General features: G+C 45.3%; 1 protein-coding gene across 1 annotated transcript; it reads left to right on the top strand.

The window, feature by feature from the left end:
* Positions 1 to 194: 194 nt before the first annotated feature.
* LOC120066805 (myosin-9-like) lies at positions 195 to 27718 on the top strand. The gene is made up of 40 exons (XM_039018276.1): positions 195 to 309; positions 6276 to 6607; positions 6869 to 7025; positions 7117 to 7144; positions 7312 to 7405; positions 9694 to 9786; positions 9920 to 9983; positions 10419 to 10517; positions 10926 to 11069; positions 11203 to 11298; positions 11599 to 11870; positions 12104 to 12277; positions 12515 to 12688; positions 12900 to 13014; positions 13359 to 13552; positions 13717 to 13838; positions 13946 to 14015; positions 14099 to 14259; positions 14406 to 14514; positions 14636 to 14767; positions 15132 to 15338; positions 15636 to 15773; positions 16023 to 16146; positions 16234 to 16405; positions 16737 to 16949; positions 17146 to 17290; positions 17585 to 17791; positions 18315 to 18419; positions 18540 to 18692; positions 19074 to 19322; positions 19495 to 19707; positions 19980 to 20192; positions 20337 to 20498; positions 23766 to 23894; positions 23989 to 24077; positions 24191 to 24314; positions 24586 to 24794; positions 24995 to 25103; positions 25808 to 25980; positions 26392 to 27718. The coding sequence occupies exons 2-40, from the start codon at positions 6281 to 6283 to the stop codon at positions 26501 to 26503; spliced, it is 5871 nt and encodes a 1956-aa protein (XP_038874204.1). The 5' UTR covers positions 195 to 309; positions 6276 to 6280; the 3' UTR covers positions 26504 to 27718.
* Positions 27719 to 27973: the final 255 nt, after the last annotated feature.

The following is a 27973-nucleotide window of genomic DNA, read 5'->3' as shown; positions in this document are numbered from 1 at the left end:
GAGCCAGTATAAGAGGGGCGGGCTTTCTATGGGCGTGGGCGTTTCTTACCTAGTCTTGGCGAGGACGCGGGTCGCAGTCAGACGTTTCTCACCTGTGAATGATAAAGTGGGTGGATCGTAGTTTAGATATGTCCACCCCATTTCAGTCACGCCCGGCGCAGAGACAACAGAAAGGGAAATAATTGAGAAGGAAATAATCTGCAGTAGGGTTTCTTGAGTTTGCTGTCGCGCGGAAGAAGTTGTTTTAGCTAACACGGAAACCGGTAGAGCAAACGAATTCACCCCGTAGTGCCTACAACCGAGTAGAAGGTAAGTTTATTTTTATCAAGGTTACCTATCAATCGGTCCCTCTGTAATCCCCGTGGGATGAGATCTATTTATAATATGTTAGTACTCTCTTCCAAGTCTGTTGCGGGTAACTCTACAAACGACGACAGACAAGTAGGTTATTTTTATTAGTTCTGTGTCATGTGAGTTTTTGCGTTTTTATCGCGAATGTAGATCGAAAGGTGATGCGTCCAGCAGCTTTCGCACTACTCGACGTCAAGGTAGCCTTGTCACTGTTTCAGGTGAGAACGTAGTCGGTGGTAGTAACGAAGGGACATTTTGAAAGATTGCAAACTAGCGTTACATTGCTAGTTGATGGGACTTAATATTGATACTCTTTCTAGTCATTTCACATTAGTCCCGTCAAATTTGCACTGTGACAGTTTGAGTATAGCCATTGAGTAAAGCTAACCTGGATGGCAGCATCTGCAAGGGTAAGCCAATTGTAGGCTACCTGTACAAACAATTGTTATTTTACCTTTTCATGATAAGTAATTAACAATGACAACACCCAGCCAGTGTCCAATCCTATGCTCTGCTGCCCAAACTTGGTGGCTATTCCGATCCACAGCCATCAACCCTGTAGTAGTGCACTTTACGTTGACCAATTTACTGTTTTTGGGAAGCTACGCTGAAAATATAGTTTACTAAGCTACCAATAATTTCACACTGAAAGTAAACTACACTAAAGCTACCCTAAAAAAACACATGGTTTACTCAACTGAAGGCTAAAATACCCCAAAGTGATTTGTTCTTGCAATTTGTAGTCTGACATTTCAGAAAATGTCAAATGTATATTTTAGCCTATTAAACAAACCATGTTTCAAGCGAGAATTACGCAGGTCTGATGTGGAAAAATATACATTTGCCTACTAAATATTTAAATTACTAGTTGGACTAAATGGAGTTCACTGCTCTCCAACACTGCCAATTTATCTGATGTTTGCTTGTCTTGGTTTGAAGTTGTAATTTGAGACCATGGCTTGGAAGGTTGGTTGGAGCACAAAATGCACGCACGCCCTGATATGGATCTGCCCTAAGGATACACAATTTGCACACACTCGCATTCAAATGGTTTTTGCACCTGAAATACTGGGTCTCGTGTTTGAGTTGTTTCGTATGGTAAAGGTGTGGCATTGAACTGTTGAGCCAAACCTGTATTCAGTTCAGTGAATGTCCTACTCAGGCCACTGCGCTGTCTTCAAGCTATTTAGCAGAATGCAATGTTCCTGGTAGGAATCGAGTCCTTCCTTGGGGACTAGACCATACACACCTTAAAATAGAATTATATGGTTAGTACATGCATAGCTGTTCTGTAATCATATCTACCATCTTGCTTAGTTACTTCCCCCACCCATTTTTTATAGATACTAAAGTTGTTCATGCCTGGCCACTCCTAGTACCTGCATTAACTAGATGATAAGAGACAGCCTGGTCTCAGACTACACGTAACATAGTAAATGTAAATCCGGGGGACTCAAATTAGTATGATATGTTACATTTGGTATAGTAGGGCGCCAGGTAGCCTAGTGGTTAGAGCGTTGGACTAGTAACCGAAAGGTTGCAAGATCGAATCCCCCAGCTGACAAGGTAAAAAAATCTGTTCTGCCCCTAGGCCGTCATTGAAAATAAGAATTTGTTCTTAACTGACTTGCCTAGTTAAATAAAGGTAAAATAAAAAATAGTTACGTATGACAGAAGGTTATTTAAGACAGAAAATAAAGTAGGGTGGTTGAGCGGGCAGGAGTATAAAGCGAATTTCTTGTAACCCAAAGGTTGTGTGTTCACATCTCATCACGGACAGTTTTAGCAACTTTCCGACTACTTTTTAGCTACTCTGCAACTACTTGGCTAACCTTAAGCCCCTAACCCCAGCTAACGTTAGCCACCAAGCTAGCGTTGCTGACAACAAATTGGAATTTGTAACAGCACATGAAATGGATGATGGACATCCACAAATTAATACATACCATACGAAATGTAACATATCATACCAATTGGAGTGTCCCAAATTAACATTTTACATCTACCCAAGAGTCAAGATTTTAAATAGGGGGGCATTAAGCCTACCTGGAGTGCCAGATGGGTGATGTTTTCACTGTTGGGACTATGCCATTGGTTCCATTGTGCCACGAAATTAAGCCCAGCTAGTATTTGACCGTTTTTTCAAAATGCTGTTTGTTTAAAACCAGGTGTGATGAGGTCACCACTGGCTAATGTCTAGCTCTGACAGACCTGCCCTGCTGTCCTCAGCAACACGTTTCAACACCTCTACGCACTTGTGTTCTTGGCCTCCATAAAATCCAGTCTTTAGCTTGGCTTCCCCCTGCCCTTTTTAACAGCCACCCACATGCCACCTCCATCTGCAGCAGCTTGAGGTATCGGACTTTATTATGCTGTCTGACAACAGTTTTGAGATACAATGACTGCATAACATAGGTAAATGACACTGGTTGGTAGCAGAGTTGGATGTGTTGCCATACAGGATTTATAGCAGGGTTTCCCAACCACCAGGCCGCAAAGCATTGGCTACCGGGCCGCCAAATACATTTCTTATTTTTCCCGCCCGCTGGTTTATGACTATCATTTTCTTACCTTCTCTTTTCAAGTACTTTTTGAACACAGATCTAGACCCAATGCACGGAAATCTAATCGGGCAACTGCAAGACGAACCATGCCGGGTCCCTCGAGTTAATGGTTAAGGAGTTGTGTTAAAGGGCAATTCTCCCACTTTTCAACCTCAATCATTATCTCCAGCAATTTTTAAAATGTATTTATGTAAATTTTTCAAATATGTAGATGGACACTGGTGTTGTGCTGGAGATGATGGAAATTAGCTTGAAAGTGGTGTAGTTGCCCTTTTTAATTGACACTAGTCATTTGAGTTGACAAGCCAGTCATACGAGTTGAAAGGTGACTAGGAAATCCTTGACAGTCACAGCCCGCTGTATGGGCTTACTCTGATCCTCTTAACACTATGACAATGGGTACCATCAATTGTGGATCTCAGTAGTGTCCTTTCTAGACTGAAGTTGGGCAATAAGACCCTCAGGAAAGGCATGTGTCAACACTGGAACACCATATCACGCAACTTCCTATGGAAGTTGGCCCACAGTTAGCACTTTGTTGCTGAAAACACACATTCATGTGACAGTCTCTCATTCTCATGGTCGTCTTGTCTGCATTCCCTCATGTCTCCCACGAGAACCCATTCCTCCTATGTGTTTCAGATGGGGCTTACGTGCATGAGATCAGCCTGATTCCCAGATCTGTTTGTGCCAACTTCTTGTCAGTCAGTGTCATTTTCGGTCTGAGTGACAAGGAGTTGGCGAGACGGCACAAACTGATCTGGGATCAGGCTAGCATGCGTGGGTCATTATGAGTGGGAACAGTCCTGATTTTAAGCTGTGTACTCACACTGGTTTACTCTGGTTTAGTAGTCCACTCCTGCTGGCACATGTAGTGGGCAGCCAACAGCATGGACACAGATCCTTGAGGTGATCCTCCCCCTCTGTCTTTAATCAGAGCATCAGTCTGAGCCCATAATGAACTTAGAGACACCTGGATGTTATCCAGCTGGATGTTATCGCTCTGTCCCTCTCTATCCCCCTTTCTCTCCCTCTTTCTCTCTGTCCCTATTTCACACTTTCTCCCTGATAGGGGGGACGGGTTAGAAACGAAACACAAAACACTGTTCAGTGTCACCACCTCAGGCACTATGTGTGACATGATCAACACGCGGCCATGTTTTGCATGGAAGCAGGAGAAAACCTTGAAATATATGCTGATCTGGACACAGCTTCATTAGCATTCACCCAGTATAAGGCGGCGTTTACACAGACAGCCCAATTCTGATCTTTTTTCCACTTATTGGTCTTTTGAACTATCACGTAAGATCTTTTCACGTAAGATCTTTTGCAGATCTGATCTAATTGGTCAAAAGACAAATTGGGAGTTCTGATTTGTGCTGCCTGTGTAAAATGCAGCCTGAGGCATAGAATTATAATGGTGGACAAGGCAACCCTGTACAAGTTATGTAATCCTAAAGATATAGATCTCACCTGGAATGTAATTACAATGTTACCATGGAGGTAAAAACTGGTTATGACTGGGTGTTGTAGTCTGTACTTGTAGCCTGAGGCCCATGAGTATGTACACACACACCCACACCCTTGAAAGAGTCATAGCTAGAGACGCAAGCAGATAGAAATAGAAATTGACCTAGAATACCTGGGCCTGTATTCATAAAGCGCCTCAGTCCAGGAGTTCTGATCCAGGATCAGCCTTTTGGATCATATTGATAAAGATTATGGACAGGTGGGACCTTATCCTAGATCAGCACCAGAGCTACTCTGAGACGCTTTATGAATACGGGCCCAAGGATCGAAGGGGGAAGTAGTAGGTTAAGATGTGGATCTGTCTGTGTATTCACCAATTTAACCTGAGGAGTGAAGGTATTCTTAGAGACATGGCGTCTTGTTCTTAAGGGAGTGGTGGCTGAGTATAATGAAATGTCTGTCTAAACTTGCTCCAGACATTCCTGACTGGCTGTCCTGTTTTCTGTTCCCCTTCAAAGGAAGTTAGGGAGCCCTCGTGTCTTCCTCTGACTGGTCCGCCGCTCTTTACTGGTCCGTAAGACAACGTTGTGTAATACATAACAGCTGGGGTGCATTCATTATGGCACACCGTAGCATTTTGTTTTGCAACAAACCAAAAACCAAGCGTTTATTAGACAAAGTTCAGGTAGTCCCTTCATGTTGTCAACTTCATCGAGCATAGGCATCAAGCAATAGTGGGAATGTTCTGTTTTTGGTTATTAAGGGATAGGAAGACAAGAGAAAGGTTACGATGCATGTATGGAACAGTTGTGGGAGAGAAGTGCCCGTGTCTATGTAGGGAGCACCAGGTCAATGCCCGGAAGTTGTCTTGTTGAGGGAAGCAGGAGTGACAAAGACCAGTGTGTAAGTTCCAAAGGTCATGATAGAAAGGTGTGTGTGTCTCTGTTTTTGTGTGTGACTCCAATGACGTGTGCATGCACAATTCCTGATTGTCACAACCCATTTAGAGTCTGATCCAGTTTATGCTTGGACAAAGTCGGTCCATAACGCCTCTTACGTCTCATGAGAAAATCTACCAAGCTTACAGCAGATCATCCTCGTAATACATCCTCATCGTACAAACTCTAGCGTGCAGCCGAGCGTGTGCAAGCGGAGGTGTGTGCGCGTCCTCTCATACATGGCAAATATTCCTGAGAAGCACGTTTCATGTAACACATGTTTATTTCACGCGTAACAATGCATTCTCAGCAAATGTGAATTACATGTTAAACCTTTGTAGAACAAGCTCGTGTTCAGCGTTCTCAACAATGATCACGTGTTCTGAAATGGTTACAGTAATATTATATATGACCTGAACTTAGACGGGTTGAGTGAATTATACACTTAAACATTTCACTCAAACTTTGTCTCTAAGGTATTAAATCCAAGGAACGGGACGCCGTATGACCAAAATAATTACGTCAGTTGAGCTGTACCTTTAGTCATTTGGAACAGTCTGAACTGCACCTGCATGCTGTTTGTGGTTGCCCCTCACTTTAAAGTAAGGCATTTTGACCAAAATAGTTTGCTGGGCTGTAACAGTCTTCGGTTAGCTCAGCATGTCCGCATTTTTTTCCCTCTGGACACTTGTCCTATTTTCCCTATCCATTCTACAGCCATGTCAGAAGCAAATCAGTTATTGTACAAGGAGAAGCCGAACTCGATAAATCCGGTCATGTGTTCAGGACAAACTCCTGGGCCAAACCATGATCATCAATTTATTTTTCACCGGGTGTTTCCGTGACTTGTGTTTTTCCTCTCCGCTCTACAGCCACTATGTTCTGGCTCACGTTCCTTTCTCCAGCCTACCTCCTGGGTGGTCTTATCGTTGTTGTTGTCTTCGTCCCACAGCCACCATGTCCGAAGCGGACAAGTTCCTCTACAGAGACGGCGGTAAGGTCGCCAACCCCCTAGACCAGGCCGACTGGGCCACCAAGAAGCTAGTATGGATCCCTTCGGAGACGCTGGGGTTCGTGGCCGGCTCCGTCAAGGAAGAGAAGGGAGAGGAGTGTGTGGTGGAGCTAGCCGATACAGGCAAGAAGGTGACGGTGAACAAGGACGATATCCAGAAGATGAACCCTCCCAAGTTCAGCAAGGTGGAGGACATGGCCGAGCTCACGTGTTTGAACGAGGCTTCAGTGCTGCACAACCTCAAGGACCGCTACTACTCTGGCCTCATCTACGTGAGTGTTTTGCATGCTTCATATGCACATATTTACATAGACAGAATCCACATAAATACGTGTAAAATAACACATGTATACAGAAACTCTTATCCAGAACAATTTACATTTCTGATAAATACACAGCACTCTGGGCAACCGATTTTGTAACGGCATATTGTTCACGTTCATCCTTTGCCATATTGTGAGATTTGGGTCAGAATCTTGGTGTAGATGGTTAGTGTTGCCTGTGTGCTCAGTCCCTTCTCTTGTAACTTTCAGACGTACTCTGGCCTCTTCTGTGTGGTGATAAACCCCTACAAGTACCTTCCCATCTACTCCGAGAACATCATTGAGATGTACAAGGGCAAGAAGAGACACGAGATGCCCCCTCACATCTACGCCATCACAGACAACGCTTACAGGAGTATGATGCAGGGTGAGAGAATGTGATGCCACACACCTGTGCCACATACACACCTGTGACGCGCGCGCACACACTCACGTGTATTTTCTGTCTTCTATTTCAGATCGTGAAGATCAGTCCATCCTCTGCACGTAAGCTATGTCTCTGCTCAAAATCTTCCCGGTTTTATTTATGCTTGTTGTCTAGCTCCTATGAGATGTCTTTTGCTGTCTGTTCCCTTCTTCAATCAGCAACTCATGTTCTCTCCCTCCCTCTCTCATTTCTCTCCTTCTCCCCTTTTCTCTCTCCTTTCCTGCAGAGGAGAATCGGGAGCAGGAAAGACTGAGAATACGAAGAAAGTGATCCAGTATCTGGCACACGTTGCCTCTTCCTTTAAGTCAAAGAAAGACCAGGTCAGTACCAGCCCTCCTTTTCACCACCTCACTCCCCCTCTCCCTACACCTCCGTTCTCTGTCCTCTGTAGTTGTCCTGTTCTGCTGCTCATTTTCTCATCCCCCTGTACTTATTACGGGTAGTCAGGGTAGTTGTTCCTAGCATTCCTGTTTCAGGCCCGGACCTGCCTGTCTCGCCTCCCTGTAGTCACCAGGGCCAGTATTCATAAACCGTCTCAGAGGGACTCCTGATCTAGGGCCAGTTTTAGCATTTTACCTCTCAATATGAGCGAAATTACATGGACGGGGCGACCTGATCCTTGATCAGCACTGTCTCCTACTGAGACTCTTAATGAATAGGGGCCCGTTTCCTGAATTCAGGTAGTTGAATACAGCCCATTGACATTGGATGGGACTGTAATGACTGTTGCATGACACTGTATTAGTTTGTTTTACCACTGTAGGCTAGTACTTGTGATCAACTCTTTCTCTTATCCATCGTTCCCATCTCTAGGGTGCAGCCTTAGCACATGTGAGTTAATCGCTCGCCATCTCTCCCATCTCTCCGCCCCCCCCCCCCCCCCCCCCCCCTTGATGTACATGTATGTTCTACTAACTGCAGTCTGTCTGCAAGCTGTGTGCTGGTGTAATGTACCGGTGAAAGGATGTATCTGAGGTGTGATTAAGTGTTATGTTATACCGAAAGCTTAACGCCTTAGAGATTTAGGACGAAAAGAGTACTGCGTGATATTTCAAAGGACTGCATAGTAAAGCAGATCAAGTAACAATGCTTCGGACTATTTACACAGGCTGCCCAATTCTGGTCTTTTTTTTTTTCTTCACTAATTGGTCAAAAGACCAATCGGATCAGCTCTGAAAAAGATATGTTATGTAGTGGGGGGGGGGGGAGATCAGAATTGGGACGCTGTGTAAACACAGCCCTAGAATCAAATTTAAGTTGTGTGTTTAGCCATCAGCAAAGTGCTCATGAGTCAGGCCACACTAGTAGTGAAGGGGTAACCCAGTCTCATGTTTGTCTGACCTGTCCCACCCCACTCCCTGGCCTTTGTCCACCTCATCTGGTTTGTCTTAGAACAAGTGGTCAACAACAAAAGCTGATTTACCTGTTTTGGGTGTTCCATGCCTGTGTGCTGTCTTGGGATCTTGGCGACTGTCTCGAATGTACTTTAAGTGCTTATCTTTTGTGCTTGTGTAAGTCTGGGCTTGTGGTTGGGACGGGAGTGTGTCGGAATGTGGAATATTTAACACGAATGAGTGGCTGTTTATTCGGAAATTATAGCTTCCCTGCGGTCATACTTTCTTGGTTTGTAGCATATCCTGCTGTTTACTGCTTACAGCTATGCACACTTGCTAATTTATATGTCTATGATGAAAACTGATCTAAGGCAATATACACTCGGGACAGTTTTAGGTACACCACCACATTCACGAAAAATGGTTTGCTCCTACAGACAGTGAGTCAACTAGCTGTGGCTTGCTATAAAAAGCAGGCAGACGAGCATTGAAGCTCGATTTTCACTCACGACAGTGTCTAGGGTTTACAGAGAATGGTGCAACAAACATCCAGTAAGCGGCCGTCCTGTGGGTGAAAACAGCTTGTTAATGAGAGGTCGAAGGAGAATGGCAAGAATCGTACAAGCTAACAGGCGGTACACAAGCGGGCAAATAAAGGCGGAATGCACAACTCCTCCATCCTTGTCACGGATGGGCTATTACAGCAGACGACCACACAGTTCCACTCCGATCAGTGGCACGCAATCGCCAACGCTGGACACTTGAGAGGAAAAACATTCCCTGGTCCTACAAATCCAGGTTCCTGTTGAGTCATGCTGATGACAGTCAGGATTTGCCGTAAGCAGCATGAGTCCATGGCCTCATCCTGCCTGGTGTCAACGGACTGGTGGTGTAATGGTGTGGGGAAGGGTTTTCCTGGCGCACGTTAGGTCCCTTGATACCAATTGAGCAACATTTGAACACCACGCCTTGTAGAATTGATGCCCCGGGTCCAACCTGGTACTAGATGGTCGTACCTAATAAACTGGCCACAGTGTACGTGTGCTTAACATAGCTATAGTTCCACGACAAACGCATGGAGTCAAGCGGGTGCTCCCAATGCTTCTCGCCAAGATGAAATGCAATGCTTGCAGCAATGAATTAAGTAGTTGCAGCATCTTACTGCATGAATGCTCATGTTGAGTCATCCTGCCATCCTACTGAAATAATGAGAATGTTTGGTATACCTGTGAGTATATTTGTGAATATACTGCATGTATATGTTTTGTCACCAGGGGGAGCTAGAGAAACAACTTCTGCAGGCTAACCCAATCCTAGAGGCCTTCGGAAACGGCAAGACGGTCAAGAATGACAACTCCTCCAGATTCGTAAGAACCTTTTTTTTTTGTGTGTCTTTGCGCAATTATGTGATGGCGATAATGACGAGACCAGTATTGACTAACTGGATCCACTGCCAGCTGGTCTTACAAGTGACAAATCTCGCCTAATCTCTCTTTCCAGGGGAAGTTTATCCGGATCAACTTCGACGTCAATGGATACATTGTGGGAGCCAACATTGAAACTTGTATCCTTTCGATCAATACGTCGTCATAGTTCTAGAAGGACATGTACAGCCTTCAAGCTAGAATCGTTAGTTGAGAAAGCTGAGGGATGGGCTTAGATAAATAAATACACACACGTTCATGGCTAGAGCTATGGGTGTGAGGACTGACCATCCACGATGGCAGCGTTTTAGTTTTAGCCATCCCTCAGTGTTTAACGTTTACATTTGTTTACAAACATTGGAGTCAAACAAGCTTATATTTTGGGTTCTGAGGGCGCACGGCAGTATCGCTAAGCTAATGAGGCAGTAAGTTATTCTTCGAGAATCAATGGGTATGTATCACTCAAGTCCAAAAATCGATGTAGCAACTAAGGATTGTAGCTTTAACATCAAATATTCCGTAACTTATTGGTTGTCTGTGGTGGGTTTTCTTTTCTTGACGAACCATGTTGCCAGATCTGCTGGAGAAGTCCAGAGCCATCCGGCAGGCTAAGGATGAAAGAGCCTTCCACATCTTCTATTACATGCTCACAGGAGCTGGGGACAAAATGCGCTGTGAGTGACCAACAAACTCATTTTATATCAATGTTTATGCCATGTCATTATTTTTTTGGGGGTGCGGGGCAATTATTACATTTTGTGTCATTTTGGCAAAAACTTTTATCCCAAGTGACTTAGAGGAACAGTTAGGATAAGTTCCTTGCTCAAGGGTACATTAAACCAACAACTGTTCGGTTACTGGCAAAACGCTCTTAACAGCTAGTTTACATGCCGGCCATTATTATAAGTATAATGGTTGGACTGTAAAATAAGTCTTGATTTTAAATCAAATTATATCCAGTAACACTTTTTACTTGAAGCCTGCAGATATAATGCTTTATAACTTGAAACAACTAAAGCATGCATCTTCCTTTTTATAATGTCTTATAGTAAGGCTTATGTGTTCTGTCTCTCTCTAACCAGCTGAGTTGTGTCTGGAGGACTACAAGAACTACCGCTTCCTGACCCACGGGAACGTGACCATCCCTGGTCAGCAGGACCGTGACCTGTTTGTGGAGACCATGGACGCCTTCAACATCATGAGCATCCCAGAGGAGGAGCGGATAGGTACACAAACTCCCCTCTGTCACACCTGATTCTTAGCCTGTAATACTACAGTATTCAAATAGCTTTTTTCAAGATCAATGCAATTCCTGTAAATAACTGATGTATTGTGATTGATGGTCTTGTTCTCCATCAGGTCTTCTGAAAACTGTGTCCGCCGTTCTCCAGCTGGGGAACATGAGCTTCAAGAAGGAGCGCAACTCTGACCAGGCCTCCATGCCTGATGACACAGGTACTTTACATCTGTTTTTCACTAATCATTTCTGGGGTTCCCCCAGGATCGGTACTGGGTTCATTTTTTTTGTTTTTTAGTTCAGCAGTAGCTGACCTGTTTCTACTAATCAAGAGCTCTGTGATTTAATTGAATCAAGTGTGTTCTGGGTTGGAACAAAAGTGCGCACCCTCTACTCCACCACTTGGGTCCTTAATGAGACTTTGTCTCCTGCAACCCTCCTTCATGGCTTCTACAATCCCTTACCTTCTCCATTCATCCAGCACCACCCACTCACCCACCCCTTTCTCTCTGCCTCAGCGGCCCAGAAAGTGTGCCACCTGCTGGGCATGAACGTGACCGACTTCACCCGGGCCATCCTGTCCCCCAGGATCAAGGTGGGCAGGGACTACGTTCAGAAGGCCCAGACCCAGGAGCAGGCTGAGTTTGCGGTGGAGGCCCTGGCCAAGGCCTCCTACGAGAGGATGTTCCGCTGGCTGGTGATGAGGATCAACAAGGCCCTGGACAAGACCAAGAGACAGGGAGCCTCCTTCATCGGCATCCTGGACATCGCTGGCTTTGAGATCTTTGAGGTGAGCTGAAGATTGTGGGAAAGGGGTTTGTTGGTCATTGAATACAAAACAATGGCTTGGCGTGAGTGGTCGTTGATTGTCATTTGGTTTTCAAAATGCATCTTCATCTCTATTTAGATGGTGCGTGGACATCATTACTGCTTTCTCACGTTAAAATAAACGTATTTCTGAGTTCCCACCAACAAGGTCTGTCTAATGTGTACCTTCTGTCTTTTCCCCGCTTTCTCCTGTAGCTGAACTCGTTTGAGCAGCTGTGCATCAACTACACCAATGAGAAGCTGCAGCAGCTGTTCAACCACACCATGTTCGTCCTGGAGCAGGAGGAGTACCAGAGGGAGGGCATCGAGTGGAGCTTCATCGACTTCGGCCTGGACCTGCAGCCCTGCATCGACCTCATCGAGAAGCATGTAAGTATATCTCCACCTCTTCCCTAATGGACCTGAGGCTTATGTGATTTGTTCTGTTCCAAATTACACATTGTCTTAGGATGGATTGCTGTTTATGCTTGTCCAAATGTTTTGTTTACCTGGCTGCTGTCACCAAATGCTAACTTAGGCATCTTTTTCCCTAAACCAATGCAAGTCAATATCCCCTAAAGTTAGCATGTTTTAAATGTCCTCCACCTTTCTCTCTGCTGTTCCTAGGCCAGTCCTCCTGGTGTGCTGGCTCTGCTGGATGAAGAGTGCTGGTTCCCCAAGGCCACGGACAAGAGCTTTGTGGAGAAGGTGGTTCAGGAGCAGGGAAACAACCCCAAGTTCCAGAAGCCCAAGAAACTCAAGGACTCTGCCGACTTCTGCATCATCCACTACGCTGGAAAGGTCAGTTCACCACTCGTGGTGAATCTATCAATCACTAATTGGGTGGTAAAATTCGGGCGACTTTATGAAAGTTTTCAGAGATCCTACAACTGGGATTTCTGAAAAAACGGGGAATTTTGCAACCCTTATAATTTCTTGAACCTGAGAAAATTGGTAATACCACAACGTCTTGACTGGTCAGCTATGTGATCACAAAATGGTTCCTCCCCAGGTGGACTACAAGGCCGATGAGTGGCTGATGAAGAACATGGACCCCCTGAATGACAACGTGGCCACGCTGCTCAACCAGTCCACTGACAAGTTTGTGTCGGAGCTTTGGAGAGACGGTAAGTCTCGTGAGATACTGAGAGCTGACTGGACCTGTGGCGTCTGAGGGGAGGAGGGCTCATAATGATGGTTATCAAATGCATGAAAACCATTAATTATGAGCTGTCCTCCCCTCAGCAGCTTACACTAGACTAGAAAGTAACTGGGTTGGGCTGTAGACTCTAATAGTGTGATGTCACCTACTGTTGGTACATGGAATTGATTGGTGTTGGCCAATAGAACTGCCTGCAACCTTTCTGTATGTTTGAACTGAAAGTACTTGGCGAAAGAAAAGAACTGCAGGAAAGATGAGTTGATAAGTGCTATCTATGAACCTGTTGCTCCTTTTCATTCTCTCTCTCAGTGGACCGTATTGTGGGCCTGGACAAAGTTGCTGGGATGTCTGATGGGGGGATGCACGGGGCCACTAAGATCCGTAAGGGCATGTTCCGCACCGTGGGCCAGCTCTACAAGGAGCAGCTGTCCAACCTCATGACCACTCTCAGGAACACCAACCCCAACTTCGTCCGCTGCATCATCCCCAACCACGAGAAGAAGGTATGGTGTCTACAGTCATCAAATCTTCCATTGATCAATGAGTGTGTTTGACTATAAACTTAAATATATGATTAATACGAGGCACAGGCAGTTGGTCTTTGCTTCAGCACATATACTATAAAATGAATATTTAAAATCCTGGCTCTTCACTTTGTCACTGTCAGGCTGGTAAGCTGGAGCCCCATCTGGTTCTGGAGCAGCTGAGGTGTAATGGAGTTCTGGAGGGGATCCGTATCTGCAGACAGGGCTTCCCCAACCGCATCGTCTTCCAGGAGTTCAGACAGAGGTAACCACGGAAACATATCTTTGTGGTCATCTCCTTCCTGTTTATCAGCTTCACTGTCAGCAGACTAGCCTCTTACTGTTTAACTTAAACTTCTCCTGCTTTCCCAGATATGAGATCCTCACTCCCAACGCCATTCCCAAGGGATTCATGGACGGCAAACAAGCCTGTGTGCTCATGGTAAGAGGCGTCCGAACAAACCATCGTTCAGCAGTCTTCCAATGTCATTCCCAAATGTCATCCTCTTTCCTTCCTCTTCCCAGATCAAGGCCCTGGAGCTGGATTCCAACCTGTTCCGGATTGGCCAGAGTAAGGTGTTTTTCCGGGCCGGCGTCTTGGCCCACCTGGAGGAGGAGAGGGACATTAAGATCACCGACATCATCATCAGCTTCCAGTCCTGGTGTCGTGGATACGTGGCCCGCAAGTAAGGAATTTGTCATTTGGAGCAGTGACTAGCATAGGTTTGGCTTGTGATTTTTCTACTGTATATTAGTTGGTGTGAGCATGCTACGTACACATACTCCAATAACATCATGTAGATTGATTGAATGTCTTTTTTTCTGTCTCCAGAGCCTTCATGAAGAGACAGCAGCAGCTGACTGCTATGAAGGTGATCCAGAGGAACTGTGCTGCTTACCTCAAACTCAGGAACTGGCAGTGGTGGAGGCTTTTCACCAAGGTACACGCACTGTTGCAAATCCATATGGGAGCATCCTAATATCAGTGTTGCAGACCTCATCCCCTACTCCTCAGCTACCTGCATTGTCCTGAGTCCCCGTCCTCTTCCCCTACTCCCCCAGGTGAAGCCTCTGCTGCAGGTGACCAGGCAGGAAGAGGAGATGCAGGCTAGGGAGGATGAGCTGGAGAAGACCAAGGAGAGGCAGCAGCAAGCTGAGGAGCAGCTGCAGGAGTTTGAGGCCAAGCAGCAACAGGTATGGAGTGTGCCTTCTAGTAATTCTATTTCTATGGATTAGACTAAGCTCCAATGTAAGGTAATGACTGGTACACTCAGAACGATTATGAATTGGTGCCTTTCAATATGTCTAATTGGTGTAGTTTCCCAGACAGACTAGTCCTGGACTAAAAAGCATTTAACTGGGATTTGCCATTGAGTTTGCTATTTAGTCCAAGGCTTAATCTGTCCAGGAAATCGCCCCTAGTGTCTTACACATTGTTGATGGATGGAGTGAATTACTTCCATACCATTTAACACCATAGTATCATAAACCAACCAGCATCTCAGCCTTGGTGTGTATCATTGCCCTGTTTCTAACACATGCCCCCCACTCCCCCTAGCTGAATACAGAGAAGCTAGCCCTGCAGGAGCAGCTGCAGGCGGAGACGGAGCTGTGCGCCGAGGCGGAGGAGATGCGCTCCAAGCTGGCCACCAGGAAGCAGGAGCTGGAGGAGATCCTCCACGACCTGGAGTCCAGAGTGGAGGAGGAGGAAGAGAGGGTCACCCAGCTACAGACCGAGCGGAAGAAGATGCAGACCAACATCACGGTAGTTAAACCTTTTTTTTTTTTTTTTTTAAGTTATATTATTTATGGTGGACTATAACTTTCCCTTGTTAATTGAGCCTTGTGGTCCAAACCTGTCAGTCACATGTAAAGATTAACTTTATTTCTCCTATTAAATTGCCTTTGTACATTTTCACTGGTTTTCATTTTCCCTTCCATTTCACCCTCCAAGGGGTGTGGTGCTTTTAATGAACTTGGAGAGGAAGAGAGTGATGGAAGGAATTGAGGTGAAAACATCTGAATTAAAACGTTCCATCTCTCTCCCTCCATCTGTGTTTAGGACCTGGAGCAGCAGCTGGATGAGGAGGAGGCAGCTAGGCAGAAACTGCAGCTGGAGAAGATGACTACAGATGCCAAGCTGAAGAAGATAGAGGAGAATGTCATGGTGCTGGATGACCAGAACAACAAACTCAATAAGGTTTGTAGTACAAGTTGAGGCATTAGCATGTTTTTTCAGATGGATGGAAGAATAAAATAATCAATTGGGCAGTTATTCAATCATTCCAGCAATAAAGCAAGTAATCATGGACCAATTTTTATTAAGAGTAAAGTAGGGACTAGGTGTTATCTTTGAATGTAATATCCGGTTGTGCTCTTATGGTTCAGACATTGTAACCTTCTGGGGTTGTTATTTTGTAACAGTGTGGGGTTATTTGTTTACTTGCAGGAGAAGAAGCTGTTGGAGGAACGTATCTCAGAGTTCACCACCAACCTGACTGAGGAGGAGGAGAAGTCCAAGAGCCTGCAGAAACTCAAGAACAAGCACGAGGCCATGATCACTGACCTGGAGGGTAGGTGGACCGTAGACATACAATGACAGATTCTACGTTTACCACTTTAAAGTATTGAGACAACCCTGGTTTCCTCTCCCTCATCAGACCGGCTGAGGAAGGAGGAGAAGAGTCGTCAAGAGCTGGAAAAGAACCGCAGGAAGCTGGAGGGAGACTCCACGGAGCTGAATGACCAGATGGCTGACCTGCAGGCCCAGATAGCCGAGCTCCGAGCCCAGCTGGCCAAGAAGGAGGAGGAGCTAATGGCTGCGCTGGCCAGGTGAGGGGGAAGGGAAATGCATGATTGGAGAAAGGGGCCTAAATTAATTTACTGATTTTGTGTAATTTTGACATTTTATAAATGACACATTATAGGCCGCATGTATGGGGGGGGGACGCAGGCCACATTAAATTGGCGTGCGGCCGGCGTTTGGTTGGCCTGAACGAGATGTTATTTTACTTTCCATTGAAAGAGTTTAATCTGCTGTTTATTAGGATCTCATTAAGCCCATACAGTAAAACCAAAGCTGACAAAATAGTCTTGTATGACTTTTAATTTCAATGCTTTACACTCTAACCCCCATCCTCCTTCGCTCCCCACCCCCCTCCAGGATAGAGGAGGAGGCCGCGGCCAAGAACACGGCCCAGAAGAAGATCCGGGAGCTGGAGGCCCAGCTTTCTGAGCTGCAGGAGGACCTGGAGCTGGAGAGGGCTGCCAGGGCCAAGGCTGAGAAACACCGCAGGGACCTGGGAGAGGAGCTGGAGGCTCTGAAGACTGAGCTGGAGGACACACTGGACTCCACTGCAACACAACAAGAGCTCAGGTACTGGGAGCGTGCATGCACACACACACACACACACACACACACACACACACAGTTGGAGGTGAAGGACAGTGGTTTGCCATGTGTAAATGTCAAGTTTTAGTTATAGACCATTACCTGTTGAGAAGACATATGGGGCCAGTCCTCAATTCCCCTCTTCCTCCACCACTTTCAATCGCTCTCTCCTGTTGTTCAGAACCAAGCGTGAGACTGAGGTGACCCAGCTAAAGAAGGTTTTGGAGGACGAGGCCAAGGTGCACGAGCAGCAGGTGGCCGACATGAGGCACAAACACAACCAGGTCTTCGACGAGCTCAACGAACAGCTGGAGCAGGCCAAGAGGGTGAGGGCTCTCTTAAACTGCATTATACTGTTCATATGTAGGCATCGTGGGAATTTCTCTCTTTTGGGGGGGTGGAATCTTTATTTTAATTTTATATTGCCTGTCGATTGACCGGTCAGCCCGTAACATTCAATGTTTTACTGTAATAGTTTGTATTTCATATTGAAGTCTTCATCAGCATGAATTTATATAACCAACATGAACTCTTTCTCGGAAGTAAAACGAGCTGTACTTCATAGTATTTCGGTAGAGAACCGCCGATGTAACCTCCTGCCCATGTGTCTGCTCGTTCAGAACAAGGCGTCAGTGGAGAAAGCCAAGCAGGCCATGGAAAGCGAACATAATGAGCTGGCCATCGAGCTGAAGACCCTGAACCAGGGGAAGAGTGAGTCAGAGCAGCGCAGGAAGAAGGCTGAGACCCAGGTCCAGGAACTGCAGATCAAACACACTGAGAGCGAGAGGCAAAGGAAGGAGCTGGCCGAGAAGGTGGCCAAGATGCAGGTAGGTGTGGACTGGATGTTGGATGCTTGGCTGTAGCTGATGGAGAAAGGGATATGAGGCAAGAGGGTAAATGAATGGGGTATGCAGAACACTTTGGGGGTTTTCAAAGTGTTATGTTGGTGGATGGATAGATAAACATGATACAATTGTATTTGTCACATGCACCGAATACAACAGGTGTAGACCTTAGAGTGAAATGCTTACTTACGAGCCCTTAACTAACAATACAGTTCAAGAAATGGAGTTAAGAACATTTTTACTAAATAAACTAAAGTACAAAATAAAGTAATAATATAACAAGGCTATATACGGGGGGGGGTACCGAGTCGATGTGCGGGGCTACAGGTTAGTTGAGGTAATTTGTACATGTAGGTAGGGGTGAAGTGACTGCATAGATAATAAACAGCGAGTAGCAGCAGTGTGAAAACAAAAGGGGGGGTGGGGTTAATGGATGATAATGGATTGACGTGGTTCTGGAGGATGTGGTTAAATGGCGGTGTTAATTCCTCCTTTCTGTGTCTAGTCTGAGCTGGACAACGTCAACAGCGTGTTGAGTGTGGTTGAGAGCAAGTCCATCAAGGCAACTAAAGACTGTTCCACTGTGGAGTCTCAACTGCAGGATGTACAGGTACGGTCACACAGACACGCTCACCAACAGAGACGCGCGCACACACCCATGTTGTGCTCTTTAGAAATGGCCTTAAACACACACTAACCATTCTTTCTCTCTTTTTTGTCCTCTTTCTAGGCGCTGCTCCAGGAGGAAACTCGTCAGAAGCTCTCCTTCTCCACTCGTCTGCGTCAGATGGAGGAGGACCAGAACAACCTGAGGGAGACACTGGAGGAAGAGGAGCAGGGCAAGAAGAACACGGAGAAGCAGCTCTACACCCTCCAAGCTCAGGTTAGTACCAGCTCTACACCCTCCAAGCTCAGGTTAGTACCAGCTCTACACCCTCCAAGCTCTGGTTGCTAGCACATTCCTCTGTCCCTCTATCTCCATAATACTACCCAGGTTTGTTTCCCCTATCGTACATGTATTACACCACCTCAGTGAATGCATACAGAAATCTTCCTCTTTTCTCAATAAAATCCCGATTTTTGAACTATGCCACCTTGTACGCTAGGACATACAAACCATGAAGTCTGAGGCATTTCATGTATTTTACGTATTGACACGACTTGATGCTTTAGCTTGACCAATCGGCACTACATTTCATGTGCATCTCTTCTCCTCCCTTTTTACCTTTCTACCAAACTTCTCATACTCTTCTCTTATCCTCAGCTGACGGAGATGAAGAAGAAGATGGAGCTGGAGACCCAGTCCCTGGAGGGGGCGGAGGAGAACAAGAAACGGATGCAGCGGGAGCTGGAGGGCGTGGGCCAACAGCTGGAGGAGAAGGCATCGGCCTACGACAAGCTTGACAAGACCAAGACTCGTCTGCAGCAGGAGCTGGATGACATGATGGTGGACCAGGACAACCTCAGGCAGACGGTGTCCAACCTGGAGAAGAAGCAGAAGAAGTTTGACCAGGTGAATGGGTTGATGGGGGACGGCATAGAGGTTCTATAGCATCATATGATGATGATGATGAATAGATCAATCATTTTCGGTTCAAATTTGCTTCATGCACTATATCAAAACAAAAAGTTGGATTTTACTCAACTGTCTTACTGGCATACCTTCTTGCCTGTCACTATAACAGATGCTGACTGAGGAGAAGACCATCTCCAGCCGGAATGCTGAGGAGAGGGACCGGGCTGAGGCCGAGGCCAGGGAGAAGGAAACGCGGGCCCTGACTCTGACCCGCGAGCTGGAGACCATTAAGGACCTGAAGGATGAACTGGACCGGGCCAACAAGGTCCTCAAGGCAGAGATGGATGACCTGGTCTCATCGAAGGATGACGTCGGTAAAAGTGTAAGTCCGATCACAAATGTTGTTGTGGAACTATTGCTAGTGGGTGAATCAAGTTCTCGATTCATTGAGTCTTGTCTTTATAGACTCCTAAAAATGCAAATCCAGTCTGACCTTCTCCAATGTGTTTTACAAATCGGGAGGATGTGAGGATAGTTTGGAACTTTTCCAAATACCGGAAAACGTGAATGCACCATCCCTCCCACACTCCCTCATTGTTGAATGAAAATGTTTTCATTTTATTCTGATGTTCCTCCTTTTTGCCTCTTGTGCAGGTCCACGAGCTGGAGAAAGCGAAGCGTGCCATGGATCAACAGCTGGAGGAGATGCGCGTGCAGCTGGAGGAACTGGAGGATGAGCTGCAGGCCACGGAGGACGCCAAGCTGCGTCTGGAGGTCAATATGCAGGCCATGAAGGCCCAGTCCGACAGGGACCTGCAGGCCAGAGATGAGCAAGGTGAAGAGAGGAGGAAGCAGCTGGTCAAACAGGTACTGGGTTGTGTTCATTCCATACCAATTGGAAGAAAGCAGTCTGAAACCGGAACAGACTACTTGAACTTATACAATAAGAAATGCTCTAATAAGAAATGTAACCTACTAAACACAACCTTGGATCTGTGTGATGTTCCCCAGGTGCGTGAGATGGAGACTGAGCTGGAGGATGAGCGGCGGCAGAAAGCCCTGGCCGTGGCTGCTAAGAAGAAGCTGGAGGCAGACCTGGGAGAACTGGAAGCAGGCATCAGCATGGCCAACAAGGGTCGTGACGAGGCCCTCAAACAGCTGAAGAAACTGCAGGTAATACAGAGGGACACACACAGAAGGGCAGTGTGAGTTTTGGGCTACTTTTTTGAGGCACTCTGCTTTTACTGGTATTTCCAGGATTGTTCGCTAGTGTTGCTGCATGTAGGAAATGTTTTGTAATTGACACAAGCCGTTTCCAATCAATTAAAAGGTGTTGGCTTGCCAGTCGCTGGACCCGGGTTCGAGTCTCGGTCGGGGCTACCCCCTTAATTCGCTACATTATACTTCCATGGTTGGTTTCAATGACTCTCCCCTTTTAACTGACCAATTTATTTTTCCTACAACTTCCAAGTCTGTTGGAGAGGATCAGCTTGTGCAAATTGAGGTGTAGAATCAATGATCTACAAAGTCTTCCCTGCCAAATAATAATTCTGTGCATCGCGTTAGTTATGTTATGGGGGGGAAGGTTAGTGTTAGGACAAACGCACTACCATGATACACTTCCACACTCCATCCCCAGGTGGCAGCAGCAACTGGGTCGAGATGCTGAGCCAAGCCTTTATTTGCACATAGGTGCTGCCAATGAAGATGATAGGCAAGTGTCCCAGCTGGCATAGCTTGAGGCTGCTGGTTTTGTTTGTTGGCCACGAGGCCTTTCGTTTGTTTTTGTCTTTAGTTTGTGTATGCCTTTTGTATTTGTTTTGTCACCATCTGAACAAATAATAACCTGCTTGGACTGGCCGACCAAGTTGTCATGAAGGTGCTGGATCTAAGGTAATGTGGCTTGTTCCTGGGGTGTGTTCAGTTCTATTGAACATTTGCTATGTTGTGTAATTGTTTGTCATGAAAGACGCGTTTCCCCAAAATGTTCTTCAAGCTATGTTTGTTCCATGTGGTGGGGTGTGGCTTGAAGCATGAGGTTACTTATTTAAAAGGATAATAAAAGATCTTCTACAAACCCAGAATCTGACCTTGTGGATACCATTTGTTTGTCTCTGCTTGCTGTCTGAATGAAGTTGGCAGTTTCGTGGGCGAATGCTAACTAGCATTAGCGCAATGAAGTCTACGGGTAGCAATGCAGATGTTTGTCTAAAGTAAGCTAGGAGAGGTTTGGAGCAGTGCTAGTGAGTTTCAGCTGATGGGTTTTGGTTAACAAATGTTTGTGGCGGTGGCCATGAGATTAGTACATTGTTTGCAGCTGGTATTTATCTACTGTAGGGCATTTAACTCGAAATCAAAATTTTATTAGATTTAGATTTCCCAGTTGGGAGTATGTGTTAGCGCTAGGCTAGTGGCTAACTGTTGCTATGGTTGGTAGCATTGTGCATTGTGCCGAGCGTAGTTTCTCATGGGGAGTTTTGAGTTATCCCCAGTTTGTAAAGTTAATCATGTTTTAGGAGAGTGCTGATGAAAAAAACTAAATGAAAAAAAAAAAACGGGAGGAGGATTTGTGGGGGTCCCTGAAGGAAAATTGTTTATGCTAAACTAGATGGTGGTTCCCAGGAAATGATTCTTGTCTCTAGCTGAGACCTTCTGGGCAGAGATATGTGTGCCTTCTGCAGGTTGAGAGATTCGTGTGTCTATTTAAGGACATGTTCCTTGTCAAAGTAGCTAAGGTTGTGGTTCCTCAGCAGGCTGACCGTGAGCTTGTTTGGGTGTCAGATTTAGCTGACAATTTTCTCACTAAACTGTGTGGGAGATTCTTCCCAATCGTGATGCTAGTGTGAATCCGCTGGAAGACCTGATCTGGGTTTTGCGGGGTGACACTGCTGTTTTGTGAGGAGAATCAAGAGCTTGAAAAATAGTTTGGAAAAGCCAGATCCACTGGTTTTGACACTTCCTGTTGAGGAGCGGTTGACAGTTCCTGTAGCATGTAGGCTTAGTGAGTCTCCTGTTAAGGTGGAGGAAAGTGAGGATATGACTAGCGGTTTCCCTCCAGTGAGTACTCAGGGCTGAGCAAAGAGGCGTTGGGGAACAGGGTTGTTCCTAGTGAGTTTTCTGAAGTTGGTTAATGTTCACTTGTCCCTGGTGGTGGTTGTTCCAAGTCTCTCATCGGTGCTTGCATATCAGATTGCACTTGGTGCTTGTGACCATGGGCCTAGTTAATGGATTTGGTCTCAGTTTTGTTGTGGTAATTTCCTGTATTACTAAATGAGAGTTTACAAACCACACACAAGTCAGTTATATTTTAAACTCCATCTGTAATTATATGAGCTTCACCATAGCCCTTTGACTCTCAGATCAATTCAGTGTCTATAAAGGAATTCTCTTAGAGTGCTTACAAAATAATACTTAGTATCTTTTATAGCCAAGATACACCCCTCTCAACTCACATGACGAACCACAGATCTCAGAAAACTTCACAAAGGGCCTTTTACTTGAAAGAGGAGTATCCCATAGCCAGATAGCATTAGCTATAAATTATCGTTCAGTTTGGTCTCTTGGGTGAGGTTCTACTTCTCGTTCTTGGTACTTCATAGTACCAAAACATTACCTCATCCAATGGCATATCTCAAATACACCCCCTCCTGGACAAGCTCAGAGGGGAGTGAGCCTCTAGGTCTTATACTAGGTCAAGATTCATGCAACATCAGAGGGGTAATACAATGGTTCCAGACACTGCCATACTACTCCCCCCAATGGGAAAGGAGGGAATTACTGGAGTACAGACATTGTGGAGATAACTAACTGGTTCCCCATTAATCACGCCATCCCTTCACATGGTTTAGGAATAGTTAGACACATTCACATATGAAGACAATGTTCAAACCTGACTTCTCCCTTTCTGATATTCTGCATATTACCAGACATGTAAAAGACAAGCCTGACCTCTCCCCTCTGGGCCCCAAGTGACTTTTCCCTAGAGAAGAAAGATGCAACTGCCAACAGTATAGTCCAAAAGAAGACATTCTAATGACAAGTATAAAGTAAATAAAACATCTTATTTATCTATGTTACCTAACTAATTCTGATTCAGCTACGACAGTTTAGAACCAGAGGGGTCACAGCTGGTCCCTTGAACAAACCAAGTCAGACTTTTAGCATGAAGTAATTACCTGAGTGCAAAGCAGTAAATTTGATGGATTTGTTTTAACTGGCTTCTGGTTTTGAGAATGGCTTGATCTCTCAAATACACAGTAACTTTCTCTATGCACCAAAAGTGAGCTGAAGGTATGTTTAACAGCTGTTAGGTTTACACTGACAAAAACGTAGTTCACAGCTCACTACAAATTAGGCAGTGTGCAGTCTTCAGTAGAAGGATACCAAGCCCTACAGTCTGGTGTGGAACTTGACTCAGTCCTTTGGTTCTCTCCTATACAGGCCCTGTTGAAAGATCAGATGAGGGAGCTGGAGGATCTTCGTCTGTCCAGGGACGAGGCCCTCAACATGGCCAAGGAGAACGAAAAGAAGGTCAAGGCAATGGAGGCTGACACCATCCATCTCCAGGAGGTATGTCTGGCTGCAGGGCTCTGGCTTGCCGTCTCCACCCCCATTGTCCATGTTCTTATGCGCCTCATGACAGACTCCTCTCCATCTTCCATAGGAGTTGGCGTCTGCTGAGCGAGTCAAGAAACAGGCCCAGACAGAGAGGGATGAACTGCAGGATGAGCTCAACAGCCACAACGCTAAGAAGTACGGCTCAGACACCTCATAGAAACACTGAAATTGCATTGATTTGCATCGAGTTTGCAATTTCTCTGATGGGTTTTCTTCCTCCCAACCAAAATGTCCCCCCCCACCCTCAGTTCCCTGACGGTGGATGAGAAGAGGAGGCTGGAGTCTCGTATCGCTAAGCTAGAGGAGGAATTGGAGGAGGAGCAGTTGAACACAGAGATGGTCAACGACCGCTTGAGGAGAACCACACTGCAGGTAATGAACTGATCGCAGAGGAGCTGTACCGAGGAAAGTGTTTGATTTATCTGGGTTAGTCACAAGGAGATGAAGGGAAAAGAGGGACTCTGGTTGAAGAATAATTGAGTTCTGTTTGTGGTGTTTCAACCCGAATCGTTAGAGCTCTATTTGTAGTAGAAGTACCCAACTGAGACAAATACACCATGTCTAACGTTATAGGCCGGCCACTACATTGTCCAATTCATCTCAATGCATAGTCTTGTCCATACCTCCACACACTCCGCCCTAGACTGACCAGCTGACCACTGAGCTGACGGCAGAGCGCAGTACCGCCCAGCGCCTGGAGGGGCTCCGGGCCCAGCTGGACCGGCAGAACAAGGAGCTGAAGCTCAAGCTGCAGGAGCTGGAGGAGACTGTGAAGTCCAGATACAAGGCCTCTATCGCTGCCCTGGAGGCCAAGCTACTGCAGCTGGAGGAGCAACTGGACTTGGAGTTCAAGTAAGTAAAAAAAAACATTGGCGCGGTCTCCCTTGGTCTTTCCTCAATTCCTCACGTCCTCTATCCTTGTTTCCTTTTCAATGTATTGCAGGAGAGGATCCAAGGTCCCTCCCCTTTGACCGATTATGAATTTTGAGAAGCAGGTTAGGAGAACGCCCCTTCATGAGTCATGTCTTGACTTTGTTTTTTTCTGTTCTAAGGGAGCGTCAGCATTCGTCCAGGCTGGTCAAGCGCACGGAGAAGAAGCTGAAAGAGGTCCTGCTGCAGGTGGAGGACGAGAGACGCAACACCGAGCAGTACAAAGCAGAGGTGGGTCTACTCTGCGTGGAACTAGATCAGTTACCTACTCCAACATCAGTTGACTACCCCTATATCAGTAGCAACATGGGTGTAATGTATATCAGTGAAGGCTGCTGAATTTCTAGAACGGAGCAAATGGCATCAAACCCATGGAAGCCATATGTGTGTATTTGATATCATTCTACCTATTCTACTCCAGCCATTACTATGAGCCCGTTCTCCCCAATTAAGGTGCTACCAACCTCCTGTGGTGTGTGTATAGTCTCAGGTACAATGTAACCAGACAAGCGAGATGACGGGTACAGATTGTATTGTAAAGATCTGGGGTGTTCATTATTCAGATTGTTTTGCAACGGAAACGTTTACTGTAGGAACCAAACGGAAGTAAATGGAGGTGGACCTACCTGAATTTGTCCAATAAACTCTTTTTTTTTTTTTTTTTGCAAAACGTTTTCAGTTTGGAGTAAATGATTTCTGTTACAAAAACGTTTTGCAACAGACTAAACATTTTCCAACGGAAACCGACGAATGTATCCCAGATAATCTGTGCAGACCTGTCCTGTATCTGCGCTGATATCTGGGAAAACAACCAGAAACCGCATGCTGTATAGCTGCAGCTACTGAACCACCTTGCACAGTTACTGTATAGCCTCCATAGATGGATACATATATTTGCAGCCACTGATTGAACGTCCTCTTCCTGTACTCCACAGGCGGACAAGGCGAACAACCGCACACGTCAGCTAAAGCGTCAGCTGGAGGAGGCAGAGGAGGAAGTGACACGTGCCAACGCCAACCGCAGGAAGCTGCAGAGGGAGCTTGATGATGCCACTGAGTCGCAAGACGCCGTGACCCGAGAGGTCAGCACCCTGAAGAGCAAGCTCCGGTATGGTCATCTCTCCCTCTACCCTATATTCATTAGAGTGAAATGTTGCACAAGTTTTAGTTAGAAATGGATTGTGTAGAGCAGAGTTTCCCAAACGCGGTCCTGGGGCCCCCCCTGTGTGCGCGTTCTGGTTTTTGCCATAGGTGTAGAATGTATGTCAGGTAGAAGGGATCATGTCAGAATTTTTGGGGGGAAACATTCTGAATTCACTGAATACAACCCAACCTTTTGATAGTTAGACTGATTTATAGTTATGGTGTTTTTGGCACTCCTTTTTACAGGAACACAATATGTTACTGGGTCTTTTGACTTTGAACACGCATAAAAGGATCTCAATGTATTTAAGTAATTTCGCAGTCATAAAACCTGTTACCAAATATATCTCTGAAGTTGTTGATTTACTCTTTGCAGGCGCGGGGACTTGCCTTTAAACATGCGCCGTGTCATGAATCGCACAGGCATGGGGGACAGTGATGAGGAGATGGATCTGACCAGCGATGCATCCAAGCCTATACCCGAGTGAGATGAACGTGACAGGAGAGAGATGCAAACTTTTACAGGGACCATACTGGAAATGCAAAATCTATCATAGATTTAAATAATAGTGCATTCTATAGCTGACTGCTCCATCAGCCATCCTTGCTATCATACAAATAATTGTATGCCAAGATTTATACTGCTCTCTTCAGTGTCCATTTTTGACAATCTGTTTTGTTCAGGTAGGCCTAGTTGGAGATCTGTGATCGTTCTCCTAGATTTACTAATTCACATTTGAAATCTGTACAGTGCATGTGTGCAAAACAAATCTGTGGCCAAATTATATTTTGTCATGAATGTGACTTTTTTTTTAGAGGCTAGCGTTCCAAATATGTGACTTTCTAGATCCATTTTTCTACTCAGCCATTTTCAATATTATAAGAAGTATATTATTCTGACATGGTTTAGCAGCATAAATTGTTAGTGTGGCTAGAATACACCACAATATCCGCTGCCACCTCTTTTTCCCTTGGAACTTGTATGATACTTTTTCTGCCATCTTTCGCTGTGCACAATGTTTTTTCTTTATGAATGCAGTAATTTAATATGGTTTATTAGTGTTGTACTATGTACTTCTGGTATACATTTTTTTTCACTGGTATTTTCTGCACACACATTAGTACTTAACTTTTAATCCACATATTGTAGTACATGCATCACATTAGAACATTTGCACACAGTTATTACATCTACAGTTAAAGCCTGCACTTTATACCTGAAGGTCACAGGCATGAAGTTGGTGCATATACACTGAGAATAACTACAGCCTAAACACTTGCAAATTGTATTATGCTGAAATATGTGCGGGGTCTTTTCTGATAGTTATTGGTCTCTTGAAATTATTGACTGCTTTGAGTTGATCCATGTGCTCTGCTAAATAGAGAGAATGGTGGTGGGTTAGATGGCACTGTTCTTTGCACATGAGTGGCAGTGACTACTACATGGTGTGAATTCTACTTCACATCTAAGAATACATACTCTTATTTTTAATCTAGCTTGGTCACTTTCATTTGCTGTTATCTCACTTTCACATATTTCAATTGAGTTTAGAGGTTCTGCAAGATCTAGTGGGGATGTATGCTTATGCTGAATTTTCACTGTTTAATGAGTTGTCACTGAGGGGTATATTGACAATTGTTTTATTTCAGAGTATTTTGTATTTTATCAGATGCCATGTTTCAATAAAATGATATTAAAAGGATATGACTGCAATATTTAACCCTGAAGTTAATACTTTCACTGCATCAATACTAATTTTCACTAACGGAATAAACAGAAGTTTTAAACGAAGGAGCGATACCACAAATTAGCTACAGTATTTACACATGCAGTCCTCAAGTACACCACCAGAGGGTTCAAAGAGTATAACTAGAAATATTGCCTATGCTCCCCTCCCACTGTATATTTTGCAGTGGAAAGCGAGATGAAACCGGTTGGCCACAACTGGTACGGGGTA

The sequence above is a fragment of the Salvelinus namaycush genome, chromosome 2, assembly GCF_016432855.1.
Source record: "Salvelinus namaycush isolate Seneca chromosome 2, SaNama_1.0, whole genome shotgun sequence".
Taxonomy (NCBI): Eukaryota; Metazoa; Chordata; class Actinopteri; order Salmoniformes; family Salmonidae; genus Salvelinus; species Salvelinus namaycush.
The sequence above is the reverse complement of the archived record's forward strand: the minus strand, read 5'-3'. Positions and strand labels throughout refer to the sequence as shown.